Genomic DNA, 21,541 nt, shown 5'->3' with positions numbered 1-21,541 from the left:
GAAAGGAAACAGTGGTTTCACTCAGTGATTTTAATCAGGTATGTTTATTTTGGAGGGCAGAAGTGCCTCTTGGGAACAATGATCACTTAGGAGGCAATTTTGCAAGTTAAGTTTACAGCATTGATCCATGCACTTCTGCAAAACAGTGCAAGGATTCAACTGCCAAAATGCACTTCGATGTGCATTACTTAACCACCTTTGATCTACCTGTGACTGGACCTATGTCGGTGTCATAATTTGTATTTAAATGTTTCATACGGTGTCTTCCATCTGTTCAGCACATCATATAAAGCCCTCTGTGTGTAAAATGTGCTATAAATAAACCCGCCGCGCTTTGCCTTGCCATTTTCTAATCAGCATACTTGAACCTCATGCTCCCGCTCATCACCGGCCATTCAGACAGCGTGCAGAGTTATGTGACTATTCAGACGCCAATCAAACGCGGCTCGCGCTGCAATGAATGCTGGGAGCGGAGGTGAGGCAGCGAGATGTCAGAGAGCGTCAAAGGCTAATCAGCACGTCTGCGCCTCGCAATCATGTCCCATTCAGTAAACTTTTTCTGCAGCCGGTTAGCACGTTTAAGTAACGCCTTATTGTCACCTGTCGTAGGCGCTGACATCTGACAGTCATAAATTAGTTAAGGCAAGTCATCTACATAATGTACACAAAGACTTCTCCTGGAACTAGTGAAAATATAAAGCAGTATTATTTATGTCAGTTAGTTTTCAGATCTGTAGCCGAGCCTTGACTTCCACATTTGGTCTGTAAACGTCTGTATGAGCTGATTTAAATGCAGACATGTTGGATGCATTTCCCTCTTTAAAAACTTTATGCAAAGCCAAATATCAATATTTCAAATGCTAATTGATCCTAATTGTTTAAAGGAGCAGTTCACCCCTGGAAAAAAACACTGTCAATCAAAGCTGGTGTTCTCTGCAATCAAAAGAAGCAATAATATTTTAAATTGGTGCCATAGCTGTGGAGAAAGTTGTACAAACAGCTTGTAGTTTCACCCATTCTACATTCCTACAACACCCAGCATGCACCGCGCCTCTCTCTCTCTGAAAGGAACGGCCCAGCGAGGCAGTGGTTACGTAGGTAAGTTATAGGTCTGTTTGTTATGTTCATTCTTTCAACCAGAACAGTTTGTAAACACTCGTCTCAAGGTCCGATTCACTAAGCACATTGCACCCATGATATTCAAGTGCAAACACGCCCATAAAGTTTCACAGTTTGCTCTTGTTTTGTGTCTGATTGTGGAGAGAAGCTGTCTGCAGCTCCACTCTTTGGTGTGCGGTGCTGTGCTCTCAGCTGCGCGCAAACTAACCGACCTCAACTGCATGCACAGATCGATGAGGAGACGGGAGAGGAGGGAGCTGATCTTCAAACAGCTTACTGTAAAGTCCAGACTCGACAGGTGTTTACTAGTATTACTCTGTTACGCAGCTTTATCTTTGTTAAACGAGCTTGTTCATATAATAATCCCCTTCGTGTGTAACGACTCCGGACATGTGGAAAAAGTGTGCCCGTGTACCGAGGTTAAGCCTCGCACAGCCCTGGACTGATTGGTCTCCCGATTATAATAATAATAACAATATATTATAAACAGATTGTTTTTAAAGACATTTTTTGATCACACAAAAGGTGGAATTGTTGTCATGATCGCTGGAAACTCTTAGCCTGACAGTCCTTATAATACTGCACCGCAGCTCCCACCACCAGCTGTTAGCGCTGGTGTTTGTAAACTAGGTGCTTTTTGCCACGAGGCAAAGAAAAAGGGCCGAACTTCCGATGAAAAGAGACGCTAGTGTGAAATACTCCCCGTTTTCAGTCAAGGACATTGATTGCTGCAGGCGATCAAAGGGGGCGGGCGTCCTGGATTGAGCAAGTGTAGTTTAGCTTCCCGGAGTCCGCCAGATGACGCTTTTTACGTAGTCTGGCGGAGGTTTTCCAGAGAGCGGATGACGTCGTCCAAAGGCACAGAGCAAAATTGTACTTTTGTTGTACCATAATGGCATTAGCTCCCCACAATAGCATGATAAGACTGAGGTTGAAAATCAGCGAATTTGCCCTTTAAATAAGCGAGCACTACTTTAAAAAGTGTCAAATTGTTTTGCATACGTTCCTGAATATGTACTTGAACAAAAACCTTCCTGTTTACTCAACATAAGAAGCTACATTTCTGCAAAATACCTTATTAAGTCTGATAGTTTTCTGTTGACAAAATAAGAGAACAAAAAAGTGCATTTGACCAAACATTTCAGTGCTTAGCAGTTTAAGATTCTTAGTGCTTTAGACATATCTAAGTCAGCACCAAAGAGTATTACATCAGCTGTTTTCTCTTTCTTGCAGTCTCTTATTTAGTGGCATGTGAGGAATGTCTCCTGTGATGAGATGCCCTCATTCTGATGTGAGTGCAGAAAGAGCAAACACAACAGGAAGCTTTTAAACATTGCTCCATAGCACCGTTAGCGGTCAAAAACTACACAGAACACAAATGCAAAGACATGTTCAAGAATCTTTAAAGAAAATAGACAGTTTGTCTTCTGGAGAACGCTGACTGAGCACTGGCTTATTTTTCAACTGTACAGTGATCGATTTGGTTCATAAAGTCCATAAGTACAGTTAAGATTTTAAATCAGGGCGCCGGTTTAGCTCAGCGGTTAAATCGGCAACTATATTCTGAGGTTATAGTCCTTGATGTGGCAGCCCCGGGTTCAACTCCCGCCCTCTGCCCTTTGCCGCGTGTCAACCCCGCTCTGTCTTCCCCCATTTCCGCCACTATCCACTCTCCTCTCTCTAAAATAAAGCTAAAAAAAGATTTTTAATCAGGGCTGCACGGTGCAGTGGTTAGCGCGGTCGCCTCACAACTAGGAGGTTCCGAGTTTGGACGAAGTGGGCCTTTCTGTGTGGAGTTTTTCCTCCGGGTACTCAGTCCAAAGACATGCTCGTTAGGTTCATTGGTGACTCTAAATTGCCCGTAGGTGTGAGCAGGAAAGGCTGTCTGTGAATGACTGGCAATCTGTCCAAGGTGTAACCCCGCCTCTCGCCCAATGACAGCTGGGATTGGCTCCCACCCCCCAAGAGCCCTAAACAGGATAAGCGGTATCAGTAATGGATGGATGGGTTTTAAATCAAGATTGAAATCAAAGTGATTATTTGCTGTTATTTTAGTTAAGTAGTACAAGTATGACACTAATACCTTTACTGAAACGGCCCCTTTAAAAACAAGAGTTTACAATAGCGCTCTTAATCTTTGAACATGTCTGAAAAATGTGCAGCATCTATTCAATCTGCAAAGTGAAGTGTGTAAAAGTTTCCTCATGAGGTCATTACTCAAAAAGGTGTCATTTTCTCTTTAAAGGATATGGAAGATGCTCATGACCACAGACCTACTTTAAATACCATCAACACATTTCCATGTGACTGATTCATATTTCTAGCACCGTGTCCTCCGCTGTGACATGCAAGCAGAAGAGATGGATGATGGGAGACGGCCTCGTAATCAAGCGCTGACATTTCAGAGGGAGATCAGCTGGGATATGCAGCCTTACCATTTACATTCCAGCAACCAGAGGCTGCACAGGAGGCTCGTGGACGCCTTGTAGGCGCAGTGATTAAAAAGAGCTAATTAAAGAGAGATGGAGGAAATCATTCCAGTTTTTTTTCTTCATTAAATTTCCCATGAAATTAGATTTCTCGTCTGGCTGCATGGGATGGAAGGTTGAGTTTTTTATGTGTTTTTTCCCCTGGAAAACAAGGTCCGTGTGGAGTAATGTGCATGTGTGTCGGGGACATGCAATGAGGAGTGACAGTCCACTTATGAGGCGACGTTATGCACCCTGAGTTTAATTCTCATTCTGGAGGAGATCTGCGTGACAAGAGAGGACACTCACACATGTTGAACACTCAGATATCAGCTGCATTGTGGGTAAAGGGAGCGAGAAGGTATTCAAATCAAGTGGCATCTATACATGTCGCAGCAAGCTGCACGTACTTTGTTCACCTGACAACAAAATCTCTCCATCGAACACAGGAAACGGCAGCAGTCATGTATATTATACATAAAGAAGGGCTCACACATTTAAACCTGGTGTATAGCTTGTATGTTAATGCTGGCGTCGGAAAGCCTGCATGACAGCCCCTGTGATGCGAGGAGACGTATGGGAGTAATGGCCACGGCTAATGCAGGACCCCAGAGGACTGTGAATGGGAGAGAGTGACAGTTCTGGTGGAGGTAAATGTGGGCGAATGCGTGGCGGTAAAGCACTACATCTGTTAATAACTGCTTTTGAGCAGAGCGAGGGGGAGGACATGGAGAAGCATGGGTTAAAGGGAAGGTAAAGGTAATCCTACAACCACACAGAAGACCCCTATATGAGTAAGTGCATATGGGAGAGGAGTGATAAATTCTACATTTCTTACTCTTAAACTCATCATTTTCAGGTTTTCATAAACCCATTAAAGTTTTTGAAAAGGGAAAAATAGCCTCGTGGAATTGAAGCCAAAGAGACCTCGTTTACACCTGGTATCAAAATGTGATCTGTATCCAAGTTATCCAAATAAGGAAAAACACATTTATATTTAATACAAGGTTGAAATGTGTCACAATTTGGAAGTAGTCTGGCTCACATTGTTCTTTGACCTCTGACTGCAGGTTTTTCTCCTGAAAACAGAGATTGGTTCTGAACAGGGACAACAACAACATATTAAAAATACAGGTGTAAACACGAAGGCAAGCTAAAATTATTTGTTATTCGAGTCTGGATACTACAACGGCATATTCTAAGGACGGGCATTGCAAATTAGCCAAGGCTATAAATACTGTAGTGTGTGGCAGCGGTTTACTTGCTTCATACTTATCACTACACAAATAAACATTAAATATTAGGGCTATTGTAAAAAATAATTTTTAAAAAAGGAGGAGAAGAGAAATATTCTGAGAAAAAGCTCGAAAAATCTGATTTTAAAGTCATAATTTTTGGAGAAAAAATACAGAAAAAGTTTTATCGGGGAACGACAATCACAATAACACATCAGACTCTCGTGCTCGCCTTATGTCGTGCATCATGCCTGCCATGCACAAGCTCATGAAATAATACTTTTTAAATCGGATTTAGCGATAAAGAAATACTTGTGACTTTAGCCCAGAACTGCTCATTTAAGACTTTATTATGTCACAAATTTGCTGATTATTTTCTAACAAATTTGGCATTTTTTTCTGGCAAATTTACGACTTTAATCTCAGAGTTTTTTTCTCGGACTGTAACTCCTCTCCTCTGGCTCGATTGTATTTTTTTTATATATACAAGCCCTTATACGCCATCATAGGATACAGATCACATTTTAATAACAGGTGTGAATTGGGTGGGTGTGAGTCTCAATAAAAACAGCTTGAGTTACAAGACTTAAAACAGCCTAAAGTTATAATCTCAGTTTCGTTCTCTTTGGCGGCACCTATGGCGATAAACGGTAACTGTGGGAGCACACTTCCCAGTTATTTAAACAGTGCTGCATGTGTGACGTCCACGGTTGGCTCCGGTTGTAACTCTTGATTTTCCTGCTGACGGTCGCTTTCCTTTTCAGACTGTTTGCTTCATCTGAGCATCGTGTTTCTCTTTCTTTGGATTTTCACCATTGTGTTACCTCATTCAGCGATAGATAGTGACTTAACAGACATTTATTTAAATGAAAATCTTTGAGATTATCACTTTAAACCAGCCTTTCTCAATGCAAGTCAACAATTTTTCAGTGAAGCAACCATTTAAAGGTTGATTTTTTAACAGGATGCGGATAATATTTTGTTCAAAACAAAGATATTCTAAAAACTAAGCAGATATAACAGCTGGCACATTTCTGTCCTTCCTTGTTGGCAAGTGCTGTGATTGCAGCGACACAGTTAGAGGTGTGATGGATGTAAATTGTAAAGCTATACGACCCTAATCTGATTTACAATATGTACCCCTTAAAAAATGACAGGAATGAGGCGCCGGTTTAGCTCAGTGGTTAACGCACGTTTCCATGCACAGAGGCTACAGTCCTCGATGCAGAGGCTCTGGGTTCAACTCCCACCCTCGGCCCTTTGCTGCATGTCATCACTTCCTGTTTCCGACACTATCCACTGTCCTCTCTCTCTTAAAAAAGGCATAGACAAATTACAAGAATGCATTTTGATAATAAGTTTACTGCAAAATTAGTTTTTTTAAGTTGCATGATGTTTTCTGTATGGCTTGTGATTGCTAAACGACTCGTGTCTTACACTGAGCAAATATGCACAATGTTATTTATCTACATCCGGAAAAGATGTTACGTTCCTAAGAGACAAGAGCTAGCATGCACAACGTGAAAACTAAGCTAACTGACAAAAAACAAAAACGTGCCATCTAAAAACACAACTTTATGGCTGATAAATATCTTTGTACGATAAAGAGGGTAAAGTAGGTTCAATATAGTCTCTACACGACAGAGATTTGACCAAAACACTGTGACTTGACATGAAGAGAGGGAAAAGCTGTTATGTCCGCCCACTTTGCTTCACCATTAACAAAGTAGCGGGAAGTCTGACGGGTCATTGACTCCAACCGCCACGTCTCCAGCTGTCACACACGCACACAACACCCACAGTAAAGGGTCGAAAAGCTCCTCGAGAATAACAGACTGAAGCATGACCTGCAGGTCTCTCTTTATACTGTGCCTCTTTGTGTCTGAGAGTGTGTGTGCTGTGTAAATGTGGTCACACCTTAGCCCACACCCCACGGCCTCCTTCACATTCATCAGATTGATATTAATATTCATGAGGAGGCTGGTGGCCGGCGTCTCGTGATGGGGCGCTAATGAACGGAGTGTGTATGCATGTTGCACAGATGCAGGGGGCAGAGCTGTAATCAAATCACAGCCGCCCCCTCATCTCCGCCCTCATCAACCACCAGTGGCGCTCCTTACGTGCGCGCTAATGCTAACATGCTACGCTTACAAGCCTGGCACAGGCGGTGGGGACAGCAGATATGCGTGTGTGTGTGTTGAATAATGGTCGTGGGCTGGCCCAGATAAAGAGGTCTGGACTCGCAGCTAGGCTAACCACTAGGCGTACAAATAGCCAACCATTATCTCTCATTAGCATCCGCGGCTAACACAGGGCCCATGCTGTGCGGCGGCGGGCCCTCACAATGGGGCCACTCCAGTATGATTGATGGTGAAACAGCAGCGGCCACAATAACAGAACAAAAAGAGAGAAAAGCACTAAAGATAGAATCTGTCGGCTGCGGCGGGTAATAAAAACGTAGACAAACAAAAGGAAGTCGGACTAATCAAGAATGCCAGGCTCAGCTCATTAATCTGTGAGAGCCGACAGTGTTTGGAAACCCGGAGATAAGTCGGATGAGTGGCACGTTTTGAGGATCACGTGCGCTCGTCCTATTCCGTCTGCTATCTTTTCATCAGCAGCAAAAACAAAAGGATAAAATGAGGAGCGGGATGAAAGCAGGGAAGGGGCGTTTGCAGAATTGGGTGAAAGCAGAGAGAGTAAAGAAACAAAGGTAAATAGGACGCTTCTATCGCCGCGCGGCGCAGGTTCTAGTGAAGCTCAGCAGAGGCCCGTAATCACCACAAAGAACCGCAGCTGGGGGAAGAAAGCCGACGTCAGGGTAACTTGTTAGCAAAGGAATCTGATCAAATGCTACTGTTGGATTTGATCTGTGACACTGCCAGCTTCACTGGGAGAAAGCAGGCTGGAAAATGAGTCATTAAAATCTATGACTCGCACTATTATGCACAAATAAGACGCAGATCTTGTGATTATAATTCCATCATCCCCGAAAATGAAGCTCTGTGATTGCAAAAACATTCGTCTTCCTCTGTTGAAGTTTACACATCTATTATTTAGACGTGGCCCCTTTTTCACAAAGAGGATTGTGCACAACTTGCAATCCTCACACACACACACACACACACACTCTATTGTTTATGGAGTTTAAAATATCAATTGTTATTCTGCGTTTCCATTTCTTTAGACCTTCTTGCTGACTAAGTGTTGATAATTCAGCACTCATCGGGGCGCAGGGCTTATGAATATGGATTTCAGGCAGGTTATTAGCACATCTTAGGAATGCATTATGGGAAATTAGCAAGGGGAATGAAACTTGCACTTTATATAGAAACTGGGCCACTTTCTTTCTGCAACTCCCAGCCGAGTTCTGTGAAGTTACATCACCGCTGTTTCGGAGAACTTCCCTCTTCGCACATGGCTGATTTGTTTTAAATCTAAAAATTGAGTCCTTTCATCTGTCGCAGGAAAAGTGAACATGACAGCTAAATCACACGGCAGCGTCAACACTCCTGCTCCTCCGCTTTCGGAAGAACAGGAGGGAAAATAAGTGGGAAAAAATCACTTCCTTACCAAGCACATATGGAGCGAATGAAGGCTCAGTTGAAGCCAATCAGAGTTGATTTCTCTCTCTCTCTTTTCGTCACATTTTGAATGAAGTTTGGTTGGTTTAAACTCCTAATAACCAGTGACAAGCTAACCAAGGCTTGGATTTACAGATACCTTGTTTTATCAGATACCTGTCATTCTGCGAGGCTGGAGGCTTCACAAGGAAATAAATTCACAACCAGACTCCTAGCTCGGCTAACAATGAGGGATTCTCTGCCGTACTTTTACTGTACCTCATACCAGGTAAGAACAATCACGAAATAGGGCTGTAGTCAACTTAGAATCTTGTCCCACGAAGCAAAGCCACATCTATTCATTCTTTAGGTTAAAATTCAGCAACAAAACAAGCCTCTATACCAGCCGACGTGAAGCTCATGTTTTCCCTGAGAGATGCATGATTCCAGAGTTTTCCATACGGATATTAAAACATTTCCAGACAGCTACGTTCTTCGTCACACCACAATCATTTTTAACTTCCTCATGTAGCTGAATGAGGGACTTGATTTGATTGAACTGGTCTGGATTAGGGGTGCAGAAATTCAACATTTCCTCTAACCGATTACTTGTCCCATTGCTTAAACAATTACTTGAGTAATCGCTTTATAGTTGTTGTTTTTATGTTGTTTTATTTTCCTTGCGGTCCAGTCTACGGTGGTGTGTGGCTTAATCAGCACCAGAAAGGGACACATATGGCAGTTGTTGCCATCTGGGGTGATTTCCTCCATATCCCTCCAGGATTCATCCCAGAGCTCCAGTGTGCGCGTGTTGCTCTGGCTGGTGACAGGGCGGTCAGAGAACACAGCAACGAGGTGCTCCAGGTTAGGTTAGCGGGCAAGCCAAGCAGCTGCCCGACTCCCAGTATTGCCATGCTTAGCTTTTTTTGCCGCTATCAGACATAGTGTCACCGGTAGCTTTTAGCTTTCACAGCCACAGCCGGCTGGGTGCGGTTCCCATTACATCATCGCTGAATTTGCAATGTTGCCATGGGGATTATTTTTAAAACACAGAAAGCAACAAGCATGATAGCTTTTTAAATAACAATTATAGGCCTACATGACACAGGGAACTTACTGGGATAAAATGTAGAAACAAAAGAGCATCTGAAAAATCACAGATTTTTAACATGACGCTGCTTTTTAAAGTGTTTTTATTGGTTTTAATTGCTGGGTCAATTTGTTCCCGAGAGGTGAAGACCTTTGCGGATAATTCAGCTTGTGGTAAAACCTTGTAAACAATGAACACTGAAATAATCCTGACCTACAAAACAGGCTGAGTACCTAAAAACAAGTTCAGAATGTTAGCAGGAGATTGGCTCAAAGCCCCTCCTGACTTCATGTGTCTGCCAAACTTTGCATTGTGGTTTAAGTCAAAGAAAGACACAGCACATCATTGTTTCATCCTCACCCTGTCTCTGTCTTCCACCAGATCACACAGCAGGTCGTCCATGTCCAGGATGCCTCCGTCACTGTACTCCAAGTGGTGGGTCTTCACTACAGTCTCCCCATGCTGGAAACGAAGACACAAACAATTTACACACTCCAACTACGTACAAAACTTTTCCACCATTCAGGGCCTATGTTGTTAGATTGGTTTCAAAATAAAGTGTAGAGTAAGTTTGGAGACAGTTAGTTTATTAATAATTACAAATATCCAAATACGGCAGTAGGTTAAAACCCTGTTTTTTAGGCAGGTAGAGTAGGAGGATGACCTACATGACACTGTACATGCACAACACAGGGTTTATCCAGAGTACAGTGTGTACACACACACGAGGCGGAGGGAGGAGGAGAACTTTTTCCAGTTTTGCCGCTCTGTGGGAAACGGCGGTGGGCACATTCCTGACTGGTTTCACTGTCACCATGAAGACAAGAGGTCAGAGTGAACACACCCCACAGAGCAGGAAGCACATCGAGCCATTGACAGAGAGAACAAGGCCTTCTGACTGAGCTGCAATCTGAAAGTGTGTTATTTACACGTCGATGGAGAACTACACGAACAATAGCATCTTCCTCTTTTTGTGACAAAGTACACAGTCTATTGTGACTGTGCTATCTCCAAGAGAAGTGCAGTTGTTAAGCTTAGAGATAAGCATGACAATAAATAGTGTGAATTATGAATAAAAATCTGTTATTCCAAGCGGCAAGATGGTTTGAATTTATCCTTGTTGCTTCACAGTTTCTATTAAAAGTCATTTCAAGACTCAAAAAAAAGAGTCTTTGACAAGCCTTATCGTTCCTAACAATGTGCGCAGCAGAAAATGGCCCATTAGGAGCAGCCCATACCAATAAACAATCTGTCAAGAGCAGCACAAGACTACATTACCAGCTAAATTAACAGCTATGGGCTATAAGCCTGGGAGGCTGGAATGAGTTTGGCCGAGACCCAGCGAGCAGCTTCTGCTGTATCACCGAGCCCTGACGCCGTCAATGGGCTCGTTCTTGCTCCGCTGCATCCCAATGTGAATTGCAGGGCACAGAAAAAAAGAGGGCGTCCGCCTTTCACAAAGGGCCGAGTCCATTCTCTTAAAACAAAATGGTTGGGAGAGCCTGGGATTTCAATCACAGGAATAAAGACGGAGGCTCCCTTTCTTCTGAAGGAACTAGCGCCAGAGCTGAGGGAGACAGAGCGAGGAGAGGAATCCGCAACAACAACAAGCATGCAAACATGCACTGCATATCACACATTGTTAAAACTGCGATCAGGCGTGCAATCCAATGATCCAGAGCTCAGAGAAGTCGGTCACTGTCAAAAGCATTAACTTGTACTGAACTAAAAGAAGAGCGAGTCCCATAAACTATTTCAGTCATTTTTAAAGCAAAACTTTTAAACATTTGCAGGTTCCAGCTTTTTAAATTTAACGGTTTGCTGCTTTTTTCTGTTGTTTATAAAAGAAAATAGAGAGTGTTTGAGTTTTAAGACAGTTGTTTGGAAAAGGAAAGCAATTTGAAGATGTCACTTTGGCATCTACGAGCATTTTTCACAGATTTAGTTGTAAACGAAAGGTTGCTAAATTAACTAACTGATGATGCAGATTTGTAAAAAGTAATATTTCACGCTTTGTCTGTCCGCATGGCAGCTCAAGGCAAAGTTAAAATCAGCCCATTGTGATGCAAACACAATGCTTTAAGGCGTTCGGGACACAGCATCACTCAAATTTCTCACTCAAGTTGAGCTTTGCAGCTTTGGTTTGAAAATCTGAAAGCTCTTGGTGCTATCGAACGTTTACATGAACGGCCCTAATCTGATCACACCTTTCAACTCTGACTTTTCATAATCAGAATGACTCCGCTTTCAAGGCTCTCTGTGTACAGACAAAGATACACAATGAGGCCAGAAGACAGTAGTGCAGTGAGACGGAGTGCAAAAGAGGATAAAATAAATATAACAGCTATGTAACCAGATCGCTTATATATACAGGAAGTAGATGGTTGAGGAGCGTTTGTAGTATGCACTGGAAAAATAAACAGTAGTACAGGTGCATGGTTTCAATCCAACTCGACTTGACTTGAAACAAACAAAGTCAATTTATAGACAGTATTATTTACTTTTTGTGGGATAATTAAGCCCTAAAACCTGAACTATTAAAGAAAAAGAAACATAAATAATGTGTTTCCTGGTCACATGTTGAGTTCTACATTAAAATGTTTACTACAGGAGGGTGCATGTGGGATGGAGATGTTGAAAGCAACAGCTGGAGCCGAGACGAGCCGGGGCGAAGCATTTACACCTCGCCAGAAAAACCGGTCCAACCTGAACGACTGCCGGCATTCTTCTGCCTCTCACTTACACTGTTTACACGTGTGAGAGTGTGTGTGTGTGTGTCGGGCAGCAACAGCAGAGGAGAGAAGGACGATAATTGGTTGTTTCGGTTACGTCACATCATAAGCACATTAAGAAACACACACCTTTAGGAAATAAGAAGCATTAGAGCGATTTTCAGGGGGGGAGGATTAATTCACATAGTTGGATTAGAGCACAACAATGGCTGAGTCTTAATTAGGATCACCTCTGCAGGCGGTGCCTCAGCACACCTGGCACACTTTAGCTGCAGTGTCCTCCGCCAAGGCCCAGGGAAACACACTCTCTATGAGTATGACACTTCTATAGAGGAGGAGAGAGGGAAGAAAGTCCCTCATTGTCAATCCCGGCTAATTCCGCTTCAACTCTTCCCATGAAATATAAGAACAAAGAGGAGTCGGGAGTCAGTCAGTCAACAGCGGAGAAGAATTACCGTGACAGTTAGAAGAGTAAATTCCCTGCAAATTACACCATTAAGTCCCTCACCAGTTATCTCTCTTCCCCCCCCCCTCTCTGGTGAGCAAACATGACACCACTCGAGGAACGGTGAAGCGCCGGAGCGATTAGTGGCGGTGGTGGTGGTGTTGGGGGTGCTATTTCACACTTTGATCCTCAGAAGAATGTGTAATTACACAGCTGCGGGAGGACGGCGTGGATTTAGCCGTGACAAAAACAAAATGTCTTTAATGAACGTGTCAATGAGGAGCTGTCGTCGAGTCTGTTCCGTCAGTGTGAGTGAAAGAGAAGAGAAAGTGTGAGGAGGTTTCTATGAAGGAAGACGACAACATGACCTTGACAGTCTACTGTATTACCCCTTAACTGACTCAATGGTAACACTTTAACCCTTCCTTATAGGCAGCATACAATAAACTGCATAAATAAATACTTCATGCTGCCATGATATACACGTACATGTTTGTCACTTCGATAAAATTAATATTCCGTTTTATATTAGTAGAAATAATTGTATTTGTATGGTTCTTATAAACGCACATCATGAAAACACAGCCAGGATAAACATATCAGTAAATTTATAAATATTTTTGGGCAATAAAACAAAACGTTTTTGATAAGGGTGACTTAAATTCAGCTCCTAAAAACAATGACAAATATAAAATATGACTTTTTTACAGGACTTCTGAAGCTAGACTCACTAATTTTACTGTTAAAATATCCTTAATTTTATTGCCATAGCCATTTTGAAATGGCTACAAACTACAAAAAATAGTGCTGTCAGGCAATTAATCTAATTAATTACAGACTTTGTAATTAATTTATCAGAGTTGTGTGTTATAATCCACTTTATTTCCACACTTTAATTGTACTCTCTTCTTCATCTTAAGTCTTAATTTACAATCATGTTTACTAGGGGTGGGAATCGCAGGGTAACTCATGAGACGATGTGCATTGCATGCCCACGATAACGATAATTTCATGAGGAGGAGATCTACCTGGCTTCACTCTCATACGGTCCTACTGATATGCTAAAGCTAGTGGCAAGAGAGAAGGAGGGGTCTGGCTTTATTTGTGAACCAGAGATGGTGTAATCCTGCTCATGTTGCTGTCAAGGAGATGTGTTGTCCAGATATTGAGTTATTGGCAGTTGGTATGCGATTGAATTCAGTCATATCGTAACAATACTGGTGTACATCCCACTCAAGGCAACTGCTGAAGTTCCATGTGAAGTTCTCCATGAAATAGCTGCAAGGATACAGACTAAACATCCTGAGGCACTTTTAATAAGATCAGGAGACTTCAATCATGTGAAGAAGGTCGAGACCATTCCAAACAACATGGATCATCCGCTTCATAACACCTTTATGGACCAAAGAAACAACAGTGGACAGCTCCTCTCTCCTCGCTGCAGGACGGAGAGATATAGAAGATATTTTGTTCCCACAGCCATCACACTTTTTAATTCTTCACTAAATGGTAGATGAGATGCCAGACAAGTGAATTAACCTTTGGGGATCAATGAAGTTATTGTTATTAAACCATCGATATATATCGGACGACGATATATTGCCGTATCGATATTTTATCCCACCCCTAATGTTTACGATGCTGCTGTATACGGTTGTATGCTCAGTAACGTATGAGGTCAGGGGATATAACGCAAGTGAAATTAATCTCTTCCTAACATTCAATGAGGTGGAATGAAAGAGCCTCTTCTGCACACCGACACATGCAGGTTAGGAGATCTTCAAAGGGAGAAACTGAAACTATTTGATGTTTGCTAACTTGCTTGTTGGCATCACTTCCAGTTACGAGTCTGTGTTGTAAATTTGATCTATTTTTTCCTGAACAAGCTGCACAAACTGAACACGGACAGGGTTGCATTACAATTCATATAAAGCTGTTATTGTTCTTTCCGGTCTCCGTCTCTGACAACTGATACAGAAACTCATCTGCCATGTAATGTCATCACGTCTGGGATGCTCAAGTTTTGCCGGCAGGCATTTATGCTGCGACACTGCCCTACAGCTAAACAGTGAACACCCAGTCTCAGTATGCTGCTCTGTAGCGAGACAGGTATTCAAACTGTGTTGTATTTACGAGACACGTTTCCAATACATATTTAAAGCAGTGTTATGAATACAGGCATTTCACTGAACACATCTGACAGGCATCCTGGTCTAAATTCCAATGACTACAACACCACTAACGAAGAGAGACGGCAGGTTTGAACAGTTACATTAGACTTAAGAAATGTCTTTTGCATAGCAGAGGTCTGACGTACTTACCAGCCCAACTCCTGTCCTACCCGGACAACTCCTCTCACTCCTACACACACGAGAAGGAGTAGGAGGGCAAAGTGCTCCCAGCAGGTTTTAGTGCGCTGTCAGGTATCAGCAGGGAGTTGGTATAGGGGCTGTAATCTGAGCTGAACCTGCACAGACACACCATGAGACGGAGAGAGACAGCTACAGTACCTGGCTGATTCCCCTGAGAACGTACAGCACTCACAGTCTACACGCTGGTCCCCCAGGCTAAAGTCCTACACTAACACAGTTATCCAGAGGAACAGAGGTTATTTCACCTGATCACAGCTTGCAGGAAGAGGCCTGAAATGATGAGTCAAACTCATCAATGACATCTACGATAACTGACTGATCGTTTCCCAAGCAAATGCCAAACATTTTTTGGTTTAAGAGTTTCAAATGTGAGAATTTGTTAGATAAATTCTTTGTAAATTGACTGGCTTTGAGTGTTTTTACTGTCAAGCAGACTAAGCCAGCTATTTCAGACAACTTTTGGGGGAATTATGATGAGCAGGTTTACAATTTTTTGCCATTTTATTAGGTTTGAGTAGATCCAAAGTTTCGCTGAAATCTCTCCACTGCCTGTGCCATTTAACCCTTAGCAATCTATAACAGGCCATAATAGTTACAGGTCAAAAGTCTAGAAATGAGCCTTCAGTGTTCGTTGAACAGGTTTTTACCAGAGGCCGAAGTCTTCTCCTCTCCAAAATCAACGCACACAGTAAAAAACCTGTAAAAACACTGAATAAAGATGTAACACATTCACACCGGACGTCCGTAGGAGCCCCAAGCTCAGCTGCAGCTAACTTGTCTCTAGGTGGGCAGCTTGTTCTGAGATTCCCTCACTGTTCATTGTTCAAGAGTATTTTCCCCGCAAGCCAAATTATCTGCAAAAGTCTCCTCCTCTAGAAACAAACACGGTCCATTAATAAAACCTGTTAAAATACCAAATGAAGCAGGAGTGCATTAAAATTCAGTGTTTTTCCAATGATGTTTGGCAGACACAAGCCAAGCTGCCACTTTCTTTGCTCACCAACTGACACAAATCCTTCATCCAGTTATATAATGTCGTTAAAAACAATGCTCAGTCTGAGGATTCAGAAAACAGACAGCTGGAGTTTTTTAATGTCCAGCAAACAGAAGGTGCTTACAGGGATAGTTCGGTTTGTTTAAAGTGCTTCACGGCACTTTGTCGTTTCCATAATATTGTATTTTCTTTAGTTTGTTGACACAAACAGCTGATCTGACACCGTACGCTGCAGGCGTAGTAACACGCATGTGCAGTCCCAACAAAGTAGTGCCAAATAAAGAGGCGTTCTTACTGAAAAGTGAAACGCGGTGAAATATTCAAATATAGCGGTCAATTAAAACCACTATTGATTTTTAGGTGGGACGTCCTTATAAGTGGATAAATTACGTGTGTAAGTGACCCCACATGCAGCGGCATATATCCTAGCATCCGTGCTGGCACTCCAGCTGATTCCTAAACACTGGGGCCAAGCTGACCAGCATCCACTGTTTGTAGTACACTTACTATTGATACGTATCTCAGACAACTCCACTTCAAACAAACCAAACTATCCCTTTAAGGAAACTGCTAAATAAATGTGCACGTTACAGGTAAAACTTGAGACTTAGGTAGGCTGATAAAGGAGTTTGGTGTGGTGCTCAACTAAAAGAAAGGACTGAATACTTAAAGCTCTGTATCAAAGAGCCTAATCCAAGCCATGTTGCCTTAATGAGTAAATATATGTATGACAGATGGAGGTTATTTCAGACTGAATAATACAACATATAAACACCTTAGGTGCAAATCTTAACACAAGTCCCACAATCCCGCTCTTTCTTCATCACATGCCACAACAAGCACACGCGAATAACATGAGGAAACTATGAGGAAATCTTATATCACATCATGATAGCACGTATACTTATATTTAACAAATCACACTAGTGTATAATGAGCAGAAATGTTCTGTGTGCAGCTAGTCAGAGGCTTTGTTGATACTGTTTTCTCACCAGTAGAGATGAAGGCAGCTGAACACATACAAAGTCACAGCTGAGATCACATTAAAATAAACTGCTAATTAAGAAGGTCTACATGCCATTACTGCAGTGCACAGTGCAGAATCCTGTTCTCCATGGTTATAAAACAACACGCACACACCCTCAGTGATTAAACCCAGGTTTTTGACACTGTCCTTGCTGTCAGCAGCGCGGCCGGCGAGAGGAGAAATGTGCGGTTAATGTGGGCACTAAGTGGATTCTGCTGGCAGGAGCTGGTCAGAGCTATTCGGCCCTCTCTGACAGATACAGAGCCGGACTGTCCTCAACATGATCTGCAGGAGGAGGCAACAGACCGCTGAGTCAGCGTCTAGGAAAGGGCGACTAATTAACATGCACTGCGAAGAGCAATCAAGGGCTGGGTTTATTCTGATCACACGCTCACATTTAGCCTACTTCAGCTTGTGCACCGCAGCGTGTCTCGATGAGGATCAACAGGGACCGCTGGGCAAAGAGGGGCATGGCTGTGGCTGTCAGTGGAGCAGAGACGTGACAGCTCAGGGGAGCAGGATGAGCCCTCCTGTGTGTGTACTTATGTGTGTGTGTGTGTGTGTGTGGAAGCAATCCATCCAGCCGCCCAGCCACCAAAATCACTCAAACCATCCCTGCTTCCGCCGCGGCCTCTCGCGTCTCCACGAGTCAGCCTCCCGCCTCGCCAAAAGGGAGTGTGCGTGGGCGGTACTGAAGAGGGGACTAGCCAACCGATAAGACCCCAGCCTGTCACCAATCCTAATCCCCAATCACTCACAGGACAAAGCCTCCTGTCCGCAGCGCACCTCCCCGACTGCGGCCACACTGAGGACATCAAACAGTAAACTTCCACCTGCCCGCTGAGATACCAGCGCTTAAACGGGGAGCTATTGTACAGGTAGACAGGCAAGGCTGCAGCCACCACAGAGACGAAACACACTTCAGCCCCCTATCAGGCTACGACAGCATGCACATACAAAGCTGCTGATTAATAAAAAGGTCACTTCGGCAGAATGATTTATGTTCAAGTGATTGCAACATCAGGGTGCAGAACACTGGGGTTTCATATTTTTGTGTATATGTGAGGCATAAAAAAACAACACAAGTCACAGAAAAACAACTCTGTTCACCTTTTGTTATTACTTTGGTTTGGTATGTTCGGTGCATGCAAGGGGATGTTTTCCAATGATGCATTGTTTTTGGTGTCTCTTCTTCCTCTCAACCTGTCTGCTTCTGCATTTCCCAGAACAAAATCTAGCCTCCTGTCGGATGCAAAATACATCTAGATCTTTATTCCTGTTCTGAGGCAGAGAGGAACTGGAAACAAATGATATGTCTGCAATTTAGTCATGTGGCATTCACACTCCTGCGTTCCAAATATCATACTTTTTCTTCCTGCTACATAACCGACTGGAGCTGCTGTTTGAAAGTATGTCATTTGAATGCAGAATGCAAACAACCATGGAATACCTCTTTGACATAACAACACACGTTGCACACTGAGCTGCGCATGGCGGTTCAGTCTATCTGACTGATCTGCAGAGGATTGTAGGTCAGAATAGAAGAGCACGCTGGATTGCATTCTGCAACCAGGTGTAGTAGGACGTGGGTGTTCTTTGCACACTGCATTTGACATACATGTATTAGGGCTGTCACTTTTCCCAAAAATCAAGTTCAAACAAATTCAACATGTTTGAATTATATCAAACAGCAAAATCAACAACCCCCCCTTACGTAGTGCTACATACAACGCTTCTGATGTGCGTTGGTGTTGAGATGATCACTTCTAGAAGCGTAGCTCTGATTTGGGAAGAGCTAAGTGCGCGAGGGGTGGTAGAGCGATCAAGAGAGGACGTGTGTGAAAAGAATGCTTGGTAGCTGTATAAACAACAGAACTAATGTACAGTTTTGGCTGTGTTTGTGCATAATAACTCCTACAACTCCTCAAGACTCAAGCCGCGCTCCTGTGTCTTGCGTCCTGCTCGCTGCTGGCGTATTAAAGTGACGGACGTTAGCCCCAAAGCTAGCTACAGCTTCAGCTCTGGAGCAGAACAACAATAAGTCTCCCCTGTACTTTCTGACTATGGTCGGGACGCTGAAGCAGAAAAGGTTAACAACGGCTAGCATATTATGGCCGTCTGTTGGAATACAAGGCACACTAGTTTAGATGTGATCACATTCTGGGACTCTGGAGGGCAGATTACTAATTTGTCCGGGGGCAAGCGTTATCTGCAGTGCTTCAATTTTGAATTCGAACACATCATTACAGTTCAAACTATTAATATTTCACTAGGTTCAAACGATATATCAAATTTCGATTGAAAAGTGACAGCCCTAACATGTATTGAGACATAATGTTTTCAAAGTATGGTTACTGGAACATAGCCATGATCTAAAATTTCCTGTGGCTGCTCTGCGCCTTCTGCAATGGATTCTTACTGTGTGAATAAAACTAGTGCAAAATAATTAGCTAGACCACGTGTTTAATCTCTTATAAAAAAGTATTATAAACTGTTCTGCACACCAGCATTGGTTATAGCAGTTAGACTAAGTATTAAAGTACTTTTTTGTCGTTTTTTATATATTTTAGATTGATTAATCCCCCAATATAAAGACAAAAAAGGATGATAAATTATATATTTACATTTTATCTCTAAATTAAATTAAAGAAATTATCTCTAATCTCTAAGGCAGGAAGTATTGAGGTTTTATGAGAAGTTTAACCTCGTGCTTCTACTGTTACAGGTTAAGCTAGCAAAAAAAGCTAGCATCAACCGGCATCAACCCAAAAAGTTAGCATCAATATAAAATATTTAAAAGCACTGAAACCTTTAATTAATCAGACTTGCATTTGCATTGCATTTTTTTGACAGATAAAACTTAAATAAACCAACTCTACTCAATTATAGTCACAAAATACACAATTATCTCGATGAAATACTATGAAGTACTGTTCAATTTAAGCTAGCAGCTGAGCTAACGTTAGCTTTATTATTAAGAACGTCATTACCACAAACCTGTCACGTGACCCAAACCTGAGCCAAGTTATGGGAGCTTGCTCTGACAAAAGGTGAAGAATGAGAGGAATACAACTTTTATGGGCAGATTTATTTTTAACAAAGTGTGACGGGAAAGTCCAAAAGATATTACGCAATAAAATAAAGATTTGATAAAAGTGTTTACCTGCTCCAAAATCCTGCGGTATCTCCGCGTGGCTTGGTCGACTAAATCCCGGACAGTCCATCCAGCTTTACAGGGAACAACCACCGCAGTGTCCCCAAAAGTTACTGTCACTTTCATTGTAGCTTTAAATTAGGAAGTTTTTGAAAATACTGAAGAAATTAGTCCAAGTTTCGGTATTCTCTCGAGCTGCTCCCTCCCTGTGTCAGCCGAAGAAAGTGGCACCTGTCTGTCGAAACTGGAGCAACAGGTGTCTCAGGTCCGGGTGAAATCACGGGGAAGTCACTTGTTCGCCTTTGCACGAGCTAAACTGTCGTGTACAACCTCAAAAGACATGATATTTTCAGCTGAGCCGTCATACAAAGTGGAGAAAAGGAGTGACTACAGCCGCAGAGTGAGACTTTCTGTCACGTTGAGCTCCGCTGATACACCCAAACAAAACAAACTGGCGCAGGAACCCGGAAGAAATCACAGCGACTCCGGTACTCTAGGAAACTACAATCCCCACTGACACTCTAGTAATGGCTCATTTCATTTATCTAGTTTATGAATGTGTGTGACACAATCGCTATGAGACAAATAATGAATATTCATATTTGAAACTGTTTCAAAAGTTGTAAAAGTTGCTGTAGTTTAAATAATCGATCGACGAGCATAGTCTCATATATATATGTGTGTATACACATATATATATATATATAAAATAGAATAAAACAACAACACCTATAGGCAGGAGACAATAGTTGCAGATATAAATATTGTTGAATCAAGTTGATACACAAGATGTAGATGGTTGTAGTATTTACACAGAATGTAAATTGACACTGAGTTAACTGTTCATCAAAGTGACAGCCGGGGGAAAGAAACAGTTCCTGTGTCTGGTTGTTTTGGCGTACAGTGTTCTGTATCACCTACCGGAGAGGAGAAGTTTGAACAGTTTGTGTCGGGGGTGTGAGAGGTCTGCAGTGATGTTACCTGCTCGCTTCCTGACCCTGGACCGGTACAGGTCCAAACAAGCAAACAGTGATGGAAGTGCAGAGAACAGACTGGATGATGGCGGAGGAAAACATGATCAGCAGCTCCTGAGGCAGGCTGAACTTCCTGAGCTGGAGCAGAAAGTATATTCTCTGCTGGGCCTTTTTCCTGTCTGTGTTTGTGTGGGGGGGTCCACTTCAGGTCTCGGGGGATAGTGGATCCCAGGAACCTGAAGGTGTCCACAGTAGACAAATGCTGTTGAGGATTGTGAGGGGGCTACTGTCATCTCCACAGTCTTGAGTTCCACCTCCCGTCTGTAAGCAGACTCGTCACCGTCCCTGATGAGGCCGATGACTGTTGT

The 21,541-nt window shown here is 42.7% G+C and overlaps 1 protein-coding gene across 1 annotated transcript in view; it reads right to left on the bottom strand.

Moving 5' to 3' along the window:
• pard3ba (par-3 family cell polarity regulator beta a) overlaps window positions 1-20,616 on the bottom strand; it is a 229,683-nt gene extending 209,067 nt beyond the window's left edge. The window contains exons 1-2 of the mRNA XM_069675514.1: window positions 20,209-20,616; window positions 9,836-9,937 (exon numbers count right to left, since the gene is read on the bottom strand). Of these exons, the coding sequence (XP_069531615.1) occupies window positions 9,836-9,937; window positions 20,209-20,325 (219 nt within the window). The 5' untranslated portion in view covers window positions 20,326-20,616. The remainder of the gene's footprint in view (window positions 1-9,835; window positions 9,938-20,208) is intronic.
• Window positions 20,617-21,541: the final 925 nt, after the last annotated feature.

Source organism: Semicossyphus pulcher, unplaced genomic scaffold (genome assembly GCF_022749685.1).
Source record: "Semicossyphus pulcher isolate SPU_LCO1_2020_fin unplaced genomic scaffold, fSemPul1.0.p SCAF_24, whole genome shotgun sequence".
In the NCBI taxonomy this organism is placed as follows: domain Eukaryota; kingdom Metazoa; phylum Chordata; class Actinopteri; order Labriformes; family Labridae; genus Semicossyphus; species Semicossyphus pulcher.
This window is presented reverse-complemented; position numbering and strand designations above follow the sequence as displayed.